Source organism: Typopeltis vanoorti, chromosome 4, assembly GCF_054136105.1.
Source record: "Typopeltis vanoorti isolate ZY-2024b chromosome 4, IOZ_Tvanoo_1.0, whole genome shotgun sequence".
NCBI classification, from domain to species: Eukaryota; Metazoa; Arthropoda; class Arachnida; order Uropygi; family Thelyphonidae; genus Typopeltis; species Typopeltis vanoorti.
Window position 1 is genome coordinate 27007570 of NC_143552.1, and position 19700 is coordinate 27027269.

The 19700-nt window shown below is 35.5% G+C and overlaps 1 protein-coding gene across 4 annotated transcripts in view; it reads right to left on the bottom strand.

Annotated features, from left to right (window-relative positions):
• LOC150107176 (uncharacterized) overlaps positions 1-9809 on the bottom strand; it is a 163567-nt gene extending 153758 nt beyond the window's left edge. For 3 of the 4 annotated variants that reach the window (XM_090391708.1, XM_090391710.1, XM_090391711.1), the window contains exon 1: positions 9386-9809. In XM_090391708.1, coding sequence (XP_090247834.1) covers positions 9386-9406 — 21 coding nt within the window. In that variant the 5' untranslated portion in view covers positions 9407-9809. Of the gene's footprint in view, positions 1-9138; positions 9158-9385 lie in introns of those variants that run through there. The other variant, XM_090391709.1, reaches the window with a different exon arrangement.
• Positions 9810-19700: the final 9891 nt, after the last annotated feature.

Consider the following 19700-nt stretch of genomic DNA (forward strand, 5'->3'; position numbering starts at 1 on the left):
AAAATATGGGCAAAAAAGTTATAAATTAATTATAGAAATTATATATTAAAAAATTTTGTCTATGTCAGTGTTCTAAGCACATTAGTTCACACATGCAAAACAGATGAAACTCAGAAAACAAAAACAGCAACTCATGACAAATGACAATGTTCGGTTGGATTGGTTGACAATAACCAATCACAGCCACACATGCTAAGATTTCTAGGTGCTACTGATTCAGTGCACACTCTGCCTCACCTTCTGTGTGGTTTTAAACCACTGAAACACTAAGAATTTGACCAGCTGCACCATCTATATGTCTGTTCAAAGGGAAAGGCATAATTTGTGACAGCAGAAGGGCTATGAACACTAACATGATGCAATGTTTACGCATTGAAAAAGTGTCCTCTTCACAAAGCATTGGTATTTAATTTAATTTTAGGAATCACGTGAAGCCAGGAAACAATCAAGGGAGTCTTTAAAAGGAATAAATGCAAAAATATGATATCTGTGATACTGCTATTTCATGGGTGTGCACTACATCTAGCCGACCCGGAATATACGCCCCTGATATATATATATATATATATATATATATATATAAAAAGATAAGCCGAAATCTGAAACGTTTTTATGTCACATTTTTTGTCTTACCAGCTTACTGGCATACCGGCCCGGAACTCTGGGGGGTTGGGTGCCGTAGGTGCCAGGGAAGAGCAGAGCCACCCTAGTATATATATACATATATATGTTAAAAATACCAAGCAATTTTAAACCTGGTTGTTTTACTCCATATATATATATATAGAGTAAACATAACTGTTTTGCTTACTTGGGAGAAGGAGTAAAAAAAACCAAGTTTATAAAATTACTTGGTATCCTTAATATATATATACACACACACACATATACTAGGGTATATACATATACTGATATATATAGGATATATACATATACTGATATGTATATACCCTATATACATATTATTTATTATACCCAAGGTAAAATACTTTCTACATTTATATCTCCTCCTGAGATTTTTATTTAATAAAGTTAAAACACCTTATGGTAACTTGTTCTGGTAAAATACTTATAAGCTCTGTATTACTAAAATCTTGGTATTTCTAGCCTGGCTCCCACTGATGAGACCTCAATAAAGGTTGAAACCGGTCTGGGTAGTGGCCCCTTGCCTTTAATACAAAGCATCATACATCTCCTCCAGGAGATGTGCTTTGCATTATAGGTAAATATTAAGATTAGTGATCAGAGCTTATTCTACTTTTACCATGAGTTGCCTTGGTCTTGCACAACGTGCAGGATCAGCTAGACTTGCAACACTTGCAGGCGCAAACTTGACTTGTTTGTCTGTTTGCTTACTTGGGAAATGGAGTAAAACCAGGTTTAAAAATAGCTTGGTATTTTTAACATGGTTTTACTCCATTTCCCAAGTAAGCAAATAAGACTTTTATTTATTTATTTATTCATATGGCATGAATATCAAAACATGCAGTTCAATACACTTTAATAACATATAAAATTAAAAGTCAAAAGTCATTTTAAAAACCAAATAAAATTGAAAGGTTACATCCATATTGGTCAGATAGTTCATAGCTTCGGATGTAGCACTTAAAAAGTCCAATTTGTCTCCTGAATATGCTCTGAGATAACACTGAGTCACAATATGGTTCACAGTTTGTCTCTGAGCTCCACAATCACAATGTGGGGATGATCGTTTACCCCATTTAAAAAGCATGTCCGCACATACACCATGACCAGTTCGAATTCTATTAAGCTGAGTCCAGGATTTTCATGGGAGGTGTGAGCAAGCATCAAAAGTTTTTTGTAATTCATTGAGAGAAAATTTTGTGATGTCATTTGTATGGCTCTCCCACTGTTCTTGCCTCTTTTGCTTCAAGTCAAAGTTAGAATGTAGTAGTAGTTGGGCTAATTGTAGTGGTGGATGTCTTGATCTCAATCGTCGTACACTTAAGTCTGGGAGATCTAAATGTATTGGTAGGGCTGTGTTCTCCAAGATTTTCTTATACTCATGTAAGAGAGCCTTAGTCCTGTGCAGATTCGGTGGAACAATGTTACTAAGAGCTGGAAGCCAGTGTGTGGGCGTTGATGTAACTGTGCCAGAAATCAGTCTCATTGTATTATTTAGTTGGCTATCAACAAGTTTAACATGTGTGCTATTTAGCCACACAGGTGAGCAATATTCGGCAACAGCGAAAATTAGACCAAGAGCAGTAATCTGCAGATTATCGGCTGTTGCTCCCCATGTCGTGCCTATTAGTTTTTGTATTATGTTGTTACAAGTTCTTAACTTAGCAGAAACATTTGTTAGGTGTTGCTTGTAAGAGAGCGTGCGGTCCAGGGTAATGCCCAAGTACTTTGGAAACGTTGTGTCGTAGTAAACATCCTTCAAAGAAGATATGTAAAGTGACATCTGCCATGTGATTATTAAGGTGAAAGCTTGATACTTCTGTTTTGTCTGGATTGAGCTGGAGCCTCCATTTTTTATAATATTCACCTATAGTTTTCAGATCTTTTGTAAGTACATCTTCAGCCTGACTCATGTTTTTGTGTCGAATGGCAATTGCAGTGTCATCAGCATAACAGAACTTGCGTGAGATGGTAGCAGGCAAGCCATATGTGTATAGGTTATAAAGTAAGGGTGCCAATACTGACCCTTGTGGAAGACCATTATTAAGTTTCCGTTGTCGGGACATTTTATTTCCTAATATAACTTGAAAGAAATGTTCAGCGAGCATGGAGGAAATTAAGTGTGCAGTCCGTTTACATGGGACAATGCTAAGAAATTTGTATATAAGACCTTCACGCCATACTGTATCATAGGCTGCTGTTAGGCCCAAGAAGACAGCTGATGTTTTTTCTTGCTTCTGAAATCCAGCTTCTATGTATCATGTTAAAGTGAGCACTTGATCACAGCAACCATGTTTTTCTCTAAAACCAGCTTGCTCAATTGGGATAGGCTGCATAATTGGCATGGACAATCTGTTGTACAGAAGGCGCTCTAACATTTTATAGGTACAACTCAATAAAGCAATAGGTCTGTAAACTTTTTGCCTACTGGGGTGGTTTTCCAGGTTTAAGAATAGCAACTATTTTTGACTTCTTAAACTGGCTAGGTAGTCGGCCAGTCAATAATATATCAAAAAAGAATTCACAGAGCCATTTTATAGTATTTTGCCCACTATTAATCAGAAATTCAGGATGGACACCATCGAAGCCTGGGGCCTTGCCTGCTTTGATATCTTTTATGACGGCTTTTACTTCATCTATAGTGAAGTAAACTGATATATATATAACATATACTGATATATATATATATATATATACATACACACACACATATATCAGTGTAAAAAAAAACACTGATCTACTTTTTTTTTTTTTGTGACTAGCCCATGAAAGGTTGTAAACCTACAGTACATTAATACCATGGGAGGGCTAAGGATTTTTTTCTTCTTATTTTTATTTTTTATCATTTAAATTTAAAAAAAAAATTTTTTATTCATATTCGTCAACTAGAGGAACTTTTACTAAGTCTTTTTTCGACTGGCTCTTGAGTTAGTCTATTTCTGGCACTGGCAAGCGGGGGAGGGGGGGGTATCTCATGAAAACAGGTTTTCATCCCATAAACTCAAGATAATGAACCGTAGATTCCACCTATTTCAGACATTAAAATTGTGTTAGGGTTAGAGACCATGAGATGGTAGCACTTGTTAGTTGTCTCTTCACTGCATGCCAATTAAATTAGTGATAGCCTTGGGTCAGCTATCTCCGATTGGCTACCAGTGGAGACTGAACTGCCCACTCAGTCTCCAAAAGTTAAATAGGGCTAAAATGGCTTTGGCTACTCCTATATGGGAATAAAAAGCATATCTTATTCACTGACAGTTTCAGCACAAAATATTTGCATTAATAAAATATTATTAATTTTCTTGTCTCCATGTTTCCAGACATCTCTGGTCATGTTTTGACACCTATTAAACAAGGCCTATTAAATAAGCTTTCAACATATGGTATGTCTTCTGTAACTGTGTCCCCAGATTTCTATCTATGTACACAATGCACGTAATGCAGATGGATTTTATTCTCAGACTTTGTAACTAATGCTGATGTTCCACAAGGCTGTTCTTTCATTATTATTATATATGGTCACCTCTATGGAGTTCTGGAGTTTCATTACTGGAGGTCAATTACAATTTTTCATCATTCAAATTTTCGAATACTGCTCTACCTAATTTTCCATCATCCACAAACAAGGCATTACTGCAAAAGGTATTACTTTAACTACTCCAAGCAGTTTCTAACCTTATACAAATCACAAATCCAACCAACCATTGAATACTGCTCGTATCTGGGTTGGTATCCCTAAGAGCACCTTGAAAATACTGAATTCTACTGAAAAGAGCAGTTAGATCAACTGACAATCCATCTCACTAATACATTCCATTCACTTTCATACAGAAGTCTCTGCAGCCTACATCTTATATAAATACTTCTATGGCCCCCCTATTCATCAGAATTTGCATTGATAATTCCCCCATCCTCTTGCAAATCTGTCCAAATGCATGCAGCAGCTAACACCCTCTCACAGTTAGGTTCCAAACCCACAGAACAAATTTCTCCTCTTCTTTATCCCTTTCCCCGTCTGGAACAGTCTCTCACCACGTGTTTCCCCAGAGAATACAACCCATAGATTTCAAGTCAAATGTGAATAAGTTCCTTATTTTAAAGATATCAAGAAATTTTATAAGCTAGGTTGTAATCGTTTTTTTCCCAAGTAAGCAAACAGACAAGTAAGTCCAGTTTGCACCTGAACGTAGTTCAAGTTTGAGGCAACTCGTGATAAAGGTGGAGTAAGCTCCGATCACTTTCCTTAGTATTTCCCCTTAATGCAAAGCACATCCCCTTACGGAGATGTATGATGCTATGCATTAAAGGCAAGGGCCACTACTACCCAGACCGGTTTCGACATTTATTGAGGTCTCGTCAGTGGGAGCCAGACCAAAAAATGCCAAGATTGAAGTAATGCAGAGCTTATAAATTTTACTTAATCTCCGTAAGGGGATGTGCTTTACATTAGGGGAAAATACTAAGGAAAGTCATCGGAGCTTACTCCACCTTTACTACGAGTTGCCTCAGACCTGAACTACGTTCAGGTGCAAACTGGACTTACTTGTCTGTTTGCTTACTTGGGAAAAAAAGGATTAAAACCTAGCTTATAAAATTGCTTGGTATCTTTAACATAGTATACCCAAGTTAAAAAACTTTCTACATCTTACTCTCATCCTGAGAGTTTTATTTAATAAGGTCAAAGCACCTTGTGGCAACGTGTTTAGGTAAAATTTATAAGCTCTGCATTACTTCAACCTTGGCATTTTTTGGTCTGGCTCCCACCGACGAGACCTCAATAAATGTCGAAACCGGTCTGGGTAGTGGCCTTTGCCTTTAATGCATAGCATCATACATCTGTAAGGGGATGTGCTTTGCATTAGGGGGAAATACTAAGGAAAGTGATCGGAGCTTACTCCACCTTTACCATGAGTTGCCTCAGACTTGAACTACGTTTTGGCTCAAACTGGACTTACTTGTCTGTTTGCTTACTTGGGGAAAAAAAAGGATTAAAACCTAGCTTATAAAATTGCTTGGTATCTTTAACATAGTATACCCAAGTTAAAAAAACTTTCTACAAGTTCCTTATTGTCTATCCACAGTACTAGTATACTAAAGGTTGACCAACCTCCCATGGATTGATTCTCCATGAAAAAACCAAATATTTCCCTTCAGATCATTTCCTATATCATTAATGTAAAAAATTAAATAGTAGTGCAAAAGAAAGATTTTGGTATTGTGACCACATGCTTATTAAGATAAATAAAGATAAACAAACCCGACAAGTTTTGTATGTCGTTTGACTTACATCTTCAGGGGTTACAGGTAATTAAAAGTTTAAACACAAGAAATGAGAAATTACTCAAAATAGTCCATTAGATGTTGTTATGGCAGTCTAACTGTTCATCAAATTAAAAAATCCGAATGCAGTATCTATACATATGTTAATGCATACTATGTTTGAACAATGCTGGATGTTGTCACGTTCACTCTGTCCGAGATCTGACTTAGGTATATTTTTTTATAAATGCTGACCAAACTTGGTGTAGAATTATGCCCTGGTTTTTGTTGCATTGTGTTGGGATTCTAAACATATTTGCAGCTTCCTTGAATCTTCTTGTGAAAGTTTTTTTTCAATATAAGTCATGTTCGTTTTATGCTAAAGTACATTATGGCCGGTGGAAGTTGTGCAGGATGCTAGGCCTGATTTGTGTTCTCTCTTTTTGATGTTCATTCATACGAATTTCCCCTGATCTTCCCGTCTGGCCTAAGTAACAGATGCCACAGGAACAATAAATTTTATAGACACCTGGTTTTTTAAAAGGGTGATGTACAAGTTTTGGGGGATGTAGAAATCTTGATATTTTTTCTAGTGGTAGAAAAGCTACTTTAATATTATGCTTGTATAGTAATTTGGCGCCAATTTGTCTGTAACATTCTTGATGTATGGTAGCAGAATTGCGTTCTTGAAATCTTGCTTTTGTGAGATGCTTGTAGGAAGTGTGTTGAGGATTTTCTTGATTATCTTAGGTTCAAAACCTTTTTTTTTTTTTTTTTTGAGGATCTGTGTTATGTAATTCTTCATTCCACTTTTCTTCTGTGCTGGAAATATTGTAAGCTCTATCCCTGAAGGTTTTTATTAAACCTGTTTTTTGCATGGAGTGGTGGTGTGAGGTAGCATTAAGAAATCTTCCTGTGTTGGTGGGTTTTCTATAAATGGAGAAAGATAATCTGTTTTCTTTTTCATTGATTTCTATTAGGATATCAAGGAAATGCAGTTTTTTATGTTCTTCGTGTTCTAAGGTGAATTTTATGTTGTTGTGCAGATAATTAAGATAATCTTTAAAAGCAGTGAGTTCCTCTGTCGTTCCTGGCCATATGATGAAAATATCGTCTACATAACAAAGCCAAATTTTCGGTTTTTTATGATAGTTGTTTAATGCATTATTTGCAAAATTTTCCATATATAGGTTTGCTAACATCGGGGAGAGGGAGAGTCCATTGCATTGACAGATCACACCTGTCATATGTAAGAATCTGGTCATCTCATTTTTCAGTATGATGAGTAAACTCTGTAGAGGATTCAGAATGAGCAAGTAACTAAGAATTCAACATACTGATTAAGATAAGTTGAGGAAATGTAAACTGAGAAGTTAAATTAATAGGCAGCATGGTGATATATGACAGACTTGAATGCTGATTGACATTTTACTAAATCAATATGTAAAATGTTACAGAGTGCATGGAAAGAAGAAATAATTCAAGTTGTATACAAGTATGGTGCAAGAATTAATAAATTCTGCTATTTGTAATGCAGACACTAATAAATTAGCGAGATGCACTGCCAGAATTTGTGAATGTAAGGAGTAAATTTAAGATACAACATGGCATCCATTTCTTTCTGGTTGAATGAAACCATCCACACTCATTCTATTGATTTCATGGAGGCCTGTTTTAGATATATAAAAAAACCCTACAAGGTCTTTACAAAAACTATATCAAAATATATGAAAATAATAAAGTTACATGATTAAGCTCTTTTAAAATAGCTAATAATACATATTACTACCATACCTAATTATTCCTAACTGGAACTCTTAGGCAGAGTGTATATCTAAGATTTTCCTCCATATCATGTACCACAAAAATGAAAGTAACATGAAATAAGGAATGCAGTTGTTTTAAGGATTTATCAAGGACATAATGCTAATAGAGAATCATTATTAAAAGAAATACACTCATAAAAATAGCGAGGTACCACACCAATTCAAATATAACTGAGAAATAGGTGGGTATTAAAATTCAGATATGCATGATGTAAGCAGGCAAATGCTTAATGAAGGGAAAATTTCTCTTGAATCCCTCTAGGATTACACATCATAAACAAATATGTCAAAACAAGAAAGAGTAGGTAGTTCTGACAGATACAATTAAAACTTGTTATCTCAAGCATTTCAGAGAATAAAGAAAAAATGAAAATCTGACAAAGGAGAACCATTTACTTTATTTCTGAAGTAGCACTTATGAAAAAAGGAATGGAAAGTTCATGAATATGAACAAGACCTCCATTAAAATTTCTTTACTAACTTCACTGCCACTTAACTGGCTTACATGGGATGTCTATAGTACTTTTCTGTCCCATCTCAACCAAATAATAATAATAATTAATAATACTAAATAAATAAAATAATAATTCAATTTGTACACATGTAAGAGAAATTGGACATTCAGCCTAGCTTGGAAACAAGCCAAGTATTAAAAAACTAATTTTCATGAAGGTTTGATAGCATTAATTAAATTGTTACTAAAATAAAGAGCCAAAAGGCTTCATTAAATAATTTATCTCGGTAAATAAAAAAAAAGGTAATTAAACACTTTTTCAATGCTACTAAACAATATGATATAGCATGGTTATGTAAAAAATCTGGCTTTTACAGCTATATAAAAAATAACTACAAGAACCTTTTTTTTTTTTTCAGTTATGTCTATTTTTCGCCAAGAGGACATAATTTTTTAAAATATATTTGATATACTATTTTATTAAGCTACGAAGTCAGTAAAACATGTGAAAGCTTCCTTGCTCTCCGCAATTCTGATCACAAAATTACATTCTTTTTACGGTGCATGTATTTTTGTGCATGACAAAATTACATTCTTGAAAGATTATGAAAAATAATTTGACACAGACAGTGGGCTGCTCTCTCTCTCTCTCTGTGAACGCACATTATTTGAAACAGTACTACAGAGTAGTACTGTTTATTATTTGAAAATGTAATTATTTGAAACAGTACTACAGAGTAGTACTGTTTATTATTTGAAAATGTAATTATTTGAAACAGTACTACAGAGTAGTACTGTTTCAAATAATTACTTATACCACTTATAAGTTGAGTAGCCATGTATCTATTTTTATCTAAGACACTGCAGATGACATGGCTACTCGACTTATAAGTGGTTTACCCATAGTACTGTAAAACTAGCGCTGATATTTTCAGGGAAGGAATAATCGCTTACCATTTCTTTAAAACACTACAATTTGTATGTTACAGACACAGTGTTAGTTACATTTTTGAAAATAAATTTAGGATGACTTAATATGTCATAGAATCCAAAAAAGCTGTTTCAAATGATAGAGAGAAACAGCAGCCACGTAACATGTGAAACGAATAAAGCCGAACATGTCATTATTACTTACAATCCATGTTATCTTATTTACGTACAGCACTTAGTTATATATTAAGAAAATTGATTACTTATTTACCTGTTGTCCTGAGATCCGCATGCGATGTTGTCAATGGGAGATTACAAAGCAGTGCGAAATCAAATATTGCAAATTATTTACTAAATTTGAAAATATAAATTTGCAAATTCTTATTAATTTTAATGTTTTATGTTGAATTTCTTAGTTTTTCCTTCTGTTCATGAAAATCTGAAATATAATTTTCTGCAGATGAAAATTCAAATATTCATATTTCAAAATGCATTCACAAGGCCTATGCATCGACCTGGGCTGCAAATGGCGGCGAATCTGTTCGTTCGACAGCCAGAAAAGAAATGCACAGGAATCTGAAATGCGGGGTACAAAGAGGGGGCACTACACTAACAACATTACAAACTGCGGCCAGGAAAAACTTCAGCGTGCATGAGTTAAAGAAAGCTGTTACATACGACTGGCATCGTTGTGTGTGTCTGTGTGAATTAAATGGCGGGTGAGAAAAGGAAACTAAAAGGCGTCAAAAACAACTAAAATGCCATTTGTAAATTTCACCTATAGAACAAACGCTCTTCAAGAAATTTTAAAAAATAATAATTAATTAAAAATAAAAAATTAAATACAATGTTGTTCTTATTACAGACCTTAAATCAGCCATGTTTTATTATTATTATTATAAACTGTAGTCCTTAAAATAAAGGCGATTTTTGAGAACATGAAGTGTTAGTTTCTCTCCCCTTTCCTTTATATGTAGACTGGGGTTTTCGAACACAAATCACATAGAACCTGAAGATTAGTCTTGAAAAATAATCATCCACTCACTAAAATAATTGAAGTTCTCATAAAATTCTTCCTGGAGTAACTATAATAATTGTTTTAATAAGCAGCAATAATTATTTTCATAGTAAGCGGCTATAATTATTTTGACAAGGGTGAGCGATAAAGCAGATTTCAAAACTTTGATGATTGCAGAGACAATCGTTGTGACTACAAAATTATTCTTTTTATATTTGTCAGCTAAAAAAAATCAGCTAACGCCTTTTTTATTCCGGTATACGGGAGTAGGCGAGGCCATTTAGCCCTATCTAACTTTTGGAGACTGAGTGGGCAGTTCAATCTCCACTGGTACCCAATCAGAGAGAGATGGCCCAAGGCTATCACTAATTAAGTGGTACACAGTGAAGAGAGACGGTCAAATGTGCCGCCATCTCGTGGTCCCTAACACAATATATTTTTTTTAATGTCTGAAATAATGTGGGTTCTACGGTCGATTTTCTTCAGTTTACAGGACGAAAAACCCGAGTTTCCGGGAGGAAAAACCTGCTTGCCCGTGCCAGAGATCGACTAACTCGGGAACCGGTCGAAAAAAGGCTTAGAAAAATTTCCTCCAGTCGCCGACTAGACTTGAAACCAAGTCTTCCTTCGTGTGGCCAAGTGCGGTGGTGTGCAAACGCCACATCCACTGAGCTACACAGGCTCCCCTTTCTGTGATTCTTACACATTTCGTTATTAAGAAATACGATTAACATCATATTATTGCTGGTTTCACTGTGTAAATCACGTCGAAAGTTGAAGACATTACTCAGGTTTTTATGTAATTATGTAGGAAACTTTAATTACACACACACACACACACACACACACACACATATACATCCTATCCTGATTTATGCTCACGCGTAGACCTACACTTTTTACCATGTAGGCATTCGGAACCGAATTCCTACAGAATAGGTTGGTTATTCCTTATTCATGGAGGTGTCCTATGTCTGTAGAAACGTGTGTTCACGGGGAAGGTTTGCCTGTGGGGGCCGAAAAACCCGAGTTTCTGAGTGAAAAAAAACCCCTACCTCCGTATGAGATCAGCTAACTCACCTTTAGTCGAAATATATATATATATACATACAAACACGTGCTAGTGGGGTCTGCAATCGCCACTTCTATGGAGTGGCGATTGGCTCCATAGCGCTAGGTCGCCCGAAGAAAGTGGTTCTCGTTTCGAATTTAGTGGCCGACTAGAAGAACTAACTCATTCTCAACTAATTCCCGAGTTAGCCGATTTCAAAAAGAGATAGAGTGTTCTTTCTCCTGGAAACTCAGTTTTTTGTCCCATAAAACACAAGAAAATATCCAAACTATTCCAGACAAAATATGTATTCTGCTAGGATTAGGGACCACGTAATGATCGCACTGTCTGCGATTCTTCATTCGATGCCGTTTATAATTGCTGATAGTCTTTGGTCGGATACCTCTGATGCCTACTGGTGGAGTTTAAACTGTACCCTCGGTCTCCGAAAGTTAGACAAGGCTAAACGGCCTCTTGTACTACCTCTGAGGAAATAAAGACATTAGCAGGCTTTATATATACAGTAAAACCCCGTTTTTACGTTCCCGCAATTTACGTTTTCCTGTCATTTTCCGTTGGTCCCGTCTTAAGGCCTATTCTCACGATGTATTGTTTTCCCGCCATTAACAACTTGATGTGGACGTTATTTCTCGTGATTTCCGTTTTTTTTATCGGTGGCAACACCGATTTTCGAATCGATTTCAGCGGAAATCTGCGCATTTCTGTTCCCAGGTGGCGTTGCTTTCGGCTCTAGTTTCGTTTCCGCCATCACGGTGACTTGTGCGCATGCAGCAGTACTGTAGCGATGAGTGATACCGTGATTTTTCAATCACAGTACGAATTGATATTGCAGAATTTCTGCAACGTAATTTAGCGTGTGTGAAAGTTGCAGTGGTGGATTATCCATCTTAGTGATATGGAGAAAAAGACAGAAAATGTATTTTGGTAGAAGAAAAGATGGCAATGCTGCGACGTGTAAATTGGCATGCCGGAACACGTGTGCATTTGGCATAAGATCTTGGACTCTCCGTGTCCACTTTGAACACGATAGTAAAAAAAACAGGTGAAGCATTGAACTCAATGCAAAGCAATCTGGCGCTAAGTCAAAAAAAAAAAAAAAAAAAAAAAAAAAACGAAAAGCAAAAACAATCAACAATTAAAGATTTTTTTAAATAGATAAATGTAAGTACATTGTAAATTCATTTATTTTCAGTTATTAAATTTTGTGATCTAGTATGCAGACTCACATACTAGCAGTAAGTCATCTTTTAGCTTTTTTTAAATGTTTTTTTACATTTCCTGCTATTTACACTTTCCTGCTATTTGCACTTTTTTCCATCAGTCCCCTGAAAAGTGTAAAAAAGGGGTTTTACTGTATATATACTGTTTTTTATATAAATATATACAATAAGGAATACAATCACGATAAATTAAAAGCTGTGTAATGATATAGAACAGTGTGGTATGGGTTGCCAAAAGAACCTGATGAGACAGTCCGTACGTGCGATAGTCTCCTCCTGAACATAATAGTTCATAAACTCTGATTAATGAGGACAAGAATTATAGTCTTATAGGATAATGCCTTCCCCATCACCGAATAACGGAACAACATAGGTGTCTCCAGAACCTCGTCTTTATAAGTCGCTGCATTCATTGCTAGGAAGCACATACAGGTCGGTGCGTCCGCCCAAGAGGATATCACACTACCTCCATCATGTGTTCCTAGTTCTCTTCATATCAGAGCACGCTTAGTATCACTTTGTAGGACAGATCGGGATTTGTCTGTAAACAATATCCATATATGGGTATTACTTACATCTGCATAAAGTTGAAGAAGTGAGCTTTCTTCCTGTATTCGACGCGATGTAATTTCGTAGCTGATTCGGGTAGCATAGCTCTATCAGCAAGCAGATAATCGAAAATACTGGTCATCCACTGTTGTTGTAGTCCATGGCCTTCTTTCATTCTAATTCCTGATGCTGTTTGTGACTGTTGGAATTGGTTCCGCCGTCTGTGAAACACGGAACGATTCAACTACACGGAACCACTAGGGCCTGATTTTGGTAGGCCTCAATCTCACGATTGCTCGCCACCTGAATTCATCAGTTAAATTATGTATTGGAAGAATATTTCAAGCACAAAATCTCCATAAACCAATATTAAAACCACTTTAAAACAACCGCTTTTATGCCTAGACTCATTTACCACAGCAATTACTGTTGACAGCGCTACTCATCTGCATACGATAACAAATACGATAATATACGTATAATCGTCTTCATAATTTTGAAAAAACTTCTGTATATGTACCAATGTATCTTATTTAAAAAAAAATCAGAATAATAGATCTCAAAAATCACGTTTACTAGTTTTAAAATTCAGAGCAATACTCTTTTAAAACAAACTCCAGCCATTTACAACTTTACATGAAAAAGCGTCATCACCAGAACATTTTAACAATACTGAGTTCTGAGACAGCTCTCCAGACAGTCTTAGATGTGGTTTAATCTAAAATAAGTATTTGTTATGGCATCACCATCTTGACCACATACTTCTAACCTTACAAAACCAACTAATACAAAACAAAACCTGCAAACTCCACATCAGCAACACCAGGCCTTCACAACCTGAAAAATCAACTAATTAAGGTACAGATGAAATGTATTTGTTATGACAACTTAGAATAATTTTGGTATATTTTAAAATATTAGTTCTAAAGGGGTGGGTAATAAATACGAATAATAAATTTTATATTTTTCTTGGTCGACAAGAAGATAGACACGTTTGCTAAATTCAGATTTAGAACGACATACAGAATAAAATCCACTTGGACTTCAAAAAGGGTAGAATTATTACATTCTCTACAGATTAATTCTTGGAAACATCCTTAGTACTAATCCACTTAAAAGGTTTCTTCTATCTTCTCTTTATCTCATTGTCTTTTGTATTTTTGAGAGTAATGTTGATTATTCATTATCATTAATGTCTGAAATAGAAAGCGGACACTGACCATTATCGACACAAATCCCATGACATTTCTGTAAAACTCATTCAATAATGTAGCACTTATGCCTGCCTCTGACAACCGACTCTGCAAATTCATCAATATTTAAACAAAAAAATCTACTCTTAATTGCTGAGCAAACTCATACAACTTTGAAATTTTTTGATATCATTTATATAAAACTCTTCTTCTTTCAGTCTTCTTGTTTTCAGATTCCACTCGGTAAGACGATATCTCCAGTCTCATCATTCTGTAATCCTCTTTTCTCCATCGCTCTCATAATGGTCCCTTTCAATAAAACCATTGTCTTCCCCTTTTCTTCTTCTAGTAGGTGACCAGTTCGTAATTCTCAATGAACACCGTTCTTCTCTCATACTCTGGATGAGTCCATACCATATCAAAGCATTTGCCTTCATCCCTTAATAGGCTTTCATCTCTGTTCGAATATATGCATTCCTCAGACAATCCATACTGGTGGCAGTGACACTTCTCATGAAGTGTGATTGCCACACTTCACACAACTTCCTTTCCCTTTCCACAACTTCTACTTGTCTCCTGTGGCTGTTAGTTAATGTTCAACACTCACATCCATAGATCATTATACTCTCTATCATCCCATGATACATTCATCTTATAGCTCCATAAAACATTTTTCGTGGTATAAAGAGATAAACAGAGTTTATATGTTATGGAGCACTCTTCGATCAATATATGTCTTCTAACTGCAGTTCTTAAATTACAAATTTAATGAAATGAACATATATATAGATGTTATTTTAAAAAAACTCAGATATAATGCAGGGGAGGTGGACATTGAATGGTAACTACTCAACAACAAAAATACTTCAACCAATCAAAAGGCCTTAACAGCCTTGAAACAGCCTACATGATGAGCACTACCAAAGTTTATTCTTTTATTCTGGTGATTGCTTTCCCGAAACGATATTACTTCACCCCGTGAATCGATTTCATCTTTCATCATATATTTTTATCTATACTTTCGAAACCTTTCTATTGATCTTTACTTATTTTCTGTAGTTTTTAAATACTAGATTTTAATCCTTTAATATTTTTCATTGTTAAATTTTTAAAGTTTTATTGTGTATTTACTATTATTATCACATAATCCTTAGCGAATATATTGTCATCTTTTAATAGTATCCTATTATTCATACATTTTAAACTATTTTATTCATATCTCAGTTTTTAAAATTTTTTAATTCAATGGAGCTTCATGCTATCTATGGCCTATCTCTCATTCTACCTATCGCTAATATCATAATCCTTCAAGACTATCTGCAGTCTCTATTCTAAATTTCAAGGATCGTTAGTGCTAAAAGTACAGCAAAGGTAGGCAATAACACCTATGTATATGATTATTTTACTACATTTTTAATTTAAAAAGAGTTGTCAAAATACATATTTTGATCCAATGGTGCTCTACAACATAAAAGCTTTGCCTCTTTACATCAAAGATTACAAAAGAGACGAAATACACCATAAGTTCAGATATAAAATGATTCAATAGCAACTCATGCTTATCCTGTTCGAGACGTTATATCCACTTAACACTGTCCTGACTTATCTATCATGAAGCCATTAATTTTATAGTGTGTGTGTGTGTGTGTGTGTGTGTGTGTGTGTGTGTGTGTGTGTGTGTGTGTGTGTGTGTGTGTGTGTGTGTGTGTGTGTGTGTGTGTGTGTGTGTGTGTGTGTGTGTGTGTGTGTGTGTGTGTGTGTGTGTGTGTGTGCTCATAGGAGACCAAGTTCTACATCAGCTAAAAGAAGAGAATATAGGACTTGATCTCCTATGAGCGCACACACATATCTATCCTCCATCACATCCAAGTAGATCTTAAATAAAGTTGATGGCATACAACATCCCTGCTTGAGCCCCTTTGATAGTAATAAATTCCTCTGAAAGTTATCAATTTTAATAGCAGATCCAGGGTTGTATTAAGACCCATAGAGGCCCTAAGCACTAAAAATATTTTGGTGCCCCATATATGTGTAATTCAAAATATAAACAATAATAAACCATAAAATAAGTTTTTATTTTTCAAAATGAAACAAAACTTATATTAAGATGGAAAATAATGTTTATTTTTGTATACTTACACTTTATTTAGATTTGAAAAGTTTTCTCCTACTTTTTTAAATGCAAAGTCTTTGATCAGATCATCAAAATTAACCTTACATAACACATCTGCTTCTATACCTAGTAGAGATAAGGCATTCAACCTGCCTTGTTGCATAGATGTTCTGATGGGATTTTTAATATACTTCAACTGATGAAATGAAAGCTCAACTGAGCAATTTGTGACGATTAATGTGAAAAATATACGAAAGGCAATGTCTACATTTGGAAAGGCACACTCGATATTGTCTTCTACAATTATTGTATAAAGTTCAGCATGACTGAATCTTGTTTTTACATTTTTTGTTGCACTGAACTTTTTGGCGCACATATGAGTGAAACTGATGACGCTCAGCTGAGAAATTAGTGTTCAAGTCCTCTGGGTAAGCATCAATCAGTTTTTGACAACACTGAGAATACCTTTCAATTTCAGTAGACGATGAAGTCACTGAAGTAGCATTATGTGGCACATCACTTAGAAAAGAAAATCTCTCTGATATTTCTTTGTATATCTCTCCTCAGCTTCTCATCTCAGTTTCAAGTTTGTCAACAGTTGTGTAAAAGGGGGTGATACTAAATTTATCTCCGTCATTGGGTACCTTCTTTCTGATACGTTTGCGAGTTTCAGCTGTCTTGTAATCAACATCTGGTAGCACTTCCTTTGTAGCTGCTTCATATCTATCAAATTCATTTCGTGAAGTGCACAATTGGTCAGCTAATGATCCATACAGATCTGCACATGTTTTTAAGTTGACATCCTCATTCTATAGAACTTGGCTTACTCTATGAACATTTTGCAAAATCTCATTCCAAAAATTCAACATAAAAACGAATTCTAGCTCTTGCATCTTATTTGCAATATTATCTGCTTCTATTCTAGTGTCTCCCTTTTGTGACTGGTTTTCGGCTATACAGTCTAACGCTTCTAAAATTTGAAGGAAAGATTTAAAAATTACTGCTGCTGCTGTTGCCATAGCATGTGACTTCATCTGTATCAGAGAGAGATTTTTTAAGACATTTTCATTTCCAATACAACCTTTAAGAATTGTTCACCGGCTGGTTGAGGCTGAAAAAAAAGGTATAGAGCAACCGCACTGTAGAGAAGAAATTAACCGCCTCTTGACAACGGTCAACCGCACTTCGGCCTACCGAATTTAGTGAATGAGCTGCACAGGGCACATGTATAGCAAACTTGTTTGTTTCTAAAATTTTTGCTTCATCCCCTTATAACGCCCAGACATGTTAGCAACGTTGTCATAAGACTGATCCATCCATTTTGAAAAGTTTAGCTGACAAACTTTACGTAAGTACTGCAACACCTGATTTGCCATTTTCTCACCGGTATGGCTTTTCATTTCCAGAAAGGTTAAAAAGCGTTCAATAGGCTGTCCATCTTTTAAGTACCTAAGTACAACACTTAACTGGTCGATATATGACAGATCTGGTGTTGAGTCAACTGATAAACTAAAATAACCAGAAGATTTTACTTCATCAACAATAAGCACGTGGACCTTTTGAGCCATAAGTTGAATGAGTTCCTCACAGGTGGCTTTGGACAGATAAGAAGGATTTCCTTTCTCACAATTTCCATATTTTGCAATGTGACCTGCTAAAAATGGATCAAACTGACTTATGAGGTCAAGCAGCCCTAAAACGTTCCCATTTTGCAATGATCCAGATCTTTCTTCTGTTTCTTGAAAAGCCAAGCCACGTTTAGCTAACGTACGAATAACAGCTATGACACGCCTCAGGACATCTTCCCAGTAATCACACTCTTCCTGAATTTGTTTTTCCTAACTGTTGTTCCATCTCTACACCTTGTCTGCGAGTTAAGTATGTTAGCATAGAGTCTCGGTGAGTAGTACTCACCGAGACTCTATGCTGATCATAGAGTTGATCAATTACAACAGTATTTCGTGTTGATCAATTACAACAGTATTTCGCCAGTCACTGAACCCTTCTCTTGTAACAAAATGTGAGAAATTTTAGGAGCAAACAGTTTACAAATAAAACAATAAACTGATCTCGTTAATGGCGAATACAATAACCACTCTCTCTTGTATTCCTCACCATTGGCTTTTGTCCCAACAAAAAGTTTCTGCGAACAGTATCTTACAGGTTTGCCACTACTAAAATGTCGGTAAGACTTGTCAAATGGCCCATTGTGGTGTTGACAGTCACTGAGTCCACAAGCAGTCCAATAAGCCATGTCATCAGCAGAGAAATCAAGCCACAACCTTGGATCTTTTGCTATATTTACTTCATCTTTTGCAGACTGAATCATTTCACCTCCATCACTATGGCCCACTAAACTTTCATTTTCAGCAATTATTTCAACCTCAGAATGTTTTGTAAAGCAACTTGCATCAACATTTGCAGTAGAGATATCAAGAGAATTTACAGACAAAGTGAGGTCAGTAGTGAGACATGTGCTAGATGGACCTGCTTGTGACATCTTGATGATTCCAACATCATCATATTTTGATTTTGAAGTGATCAAAGTGGTATTTGTGTCCACTTCTGATGACGGAGATTGGCTCTGATCAGGAATTGGTATATAATGTTGTGGAACTTGTGTGAAGAAATCAGTCAGCTTTGCGGTCTTGGAATCTAATTCCAAAGTCTCCTCTTGTTTCTTTTTTAATAGTTTTCGCTTTTGTGTGCCACTTAACTGAACACATTTCATTCTTGGTTCTTGAGATCTGTTAAATACAGAAATAAAAAGATTATTTTGTTTAATATTAGGTGGCAATCAACACAGTTACACATATCACAGGCAAAGTCATACGAACAATTTAATTTTCCTTACAGCTGAATCCTGTGCTTTTGTGCTTTAATTATTTTACCGGAGTCGGACTTCTACGAGAGCTAGCCTTTTACCAGAGGCGTGTTTCTGAGACAACCACGTGATTTGTTTTATATTTGCTTCTGGAGTCTTTTATAAGACATAATTTATTAAAACAAGACCCTAAAACAGAAAATAAAAAATAAAATGGTTACGTTAATTATAAAGCGTCGTGTGCGATAATACGGTGTAAACGAACCGTCATGCACGTGGTTAGAGTTTTATTAGGCCTTCTATAGGTCATTATTTATTGAAACAAAGTAGGTAACTTTGTTTCAATAGGTAACTACAGAAATAGCCATTTTATGGCTATTTCTGTAGCCGAAATATTATCCTTTTCAATTTAGCTGATGTATGTTTGGAACGTAGACACTTGATCTCTTGCAAATGACAACCACAATTTCAAACAGGGATCTTCGAACAATTTTCGCAACATAACAGGCATTTTTCTTGAGAAAAAAATGCGAATGAAATTCACAGCATACTTAAAATTCTATCAATTGATGAATCCAAAGAAAAAATCTTGTATTT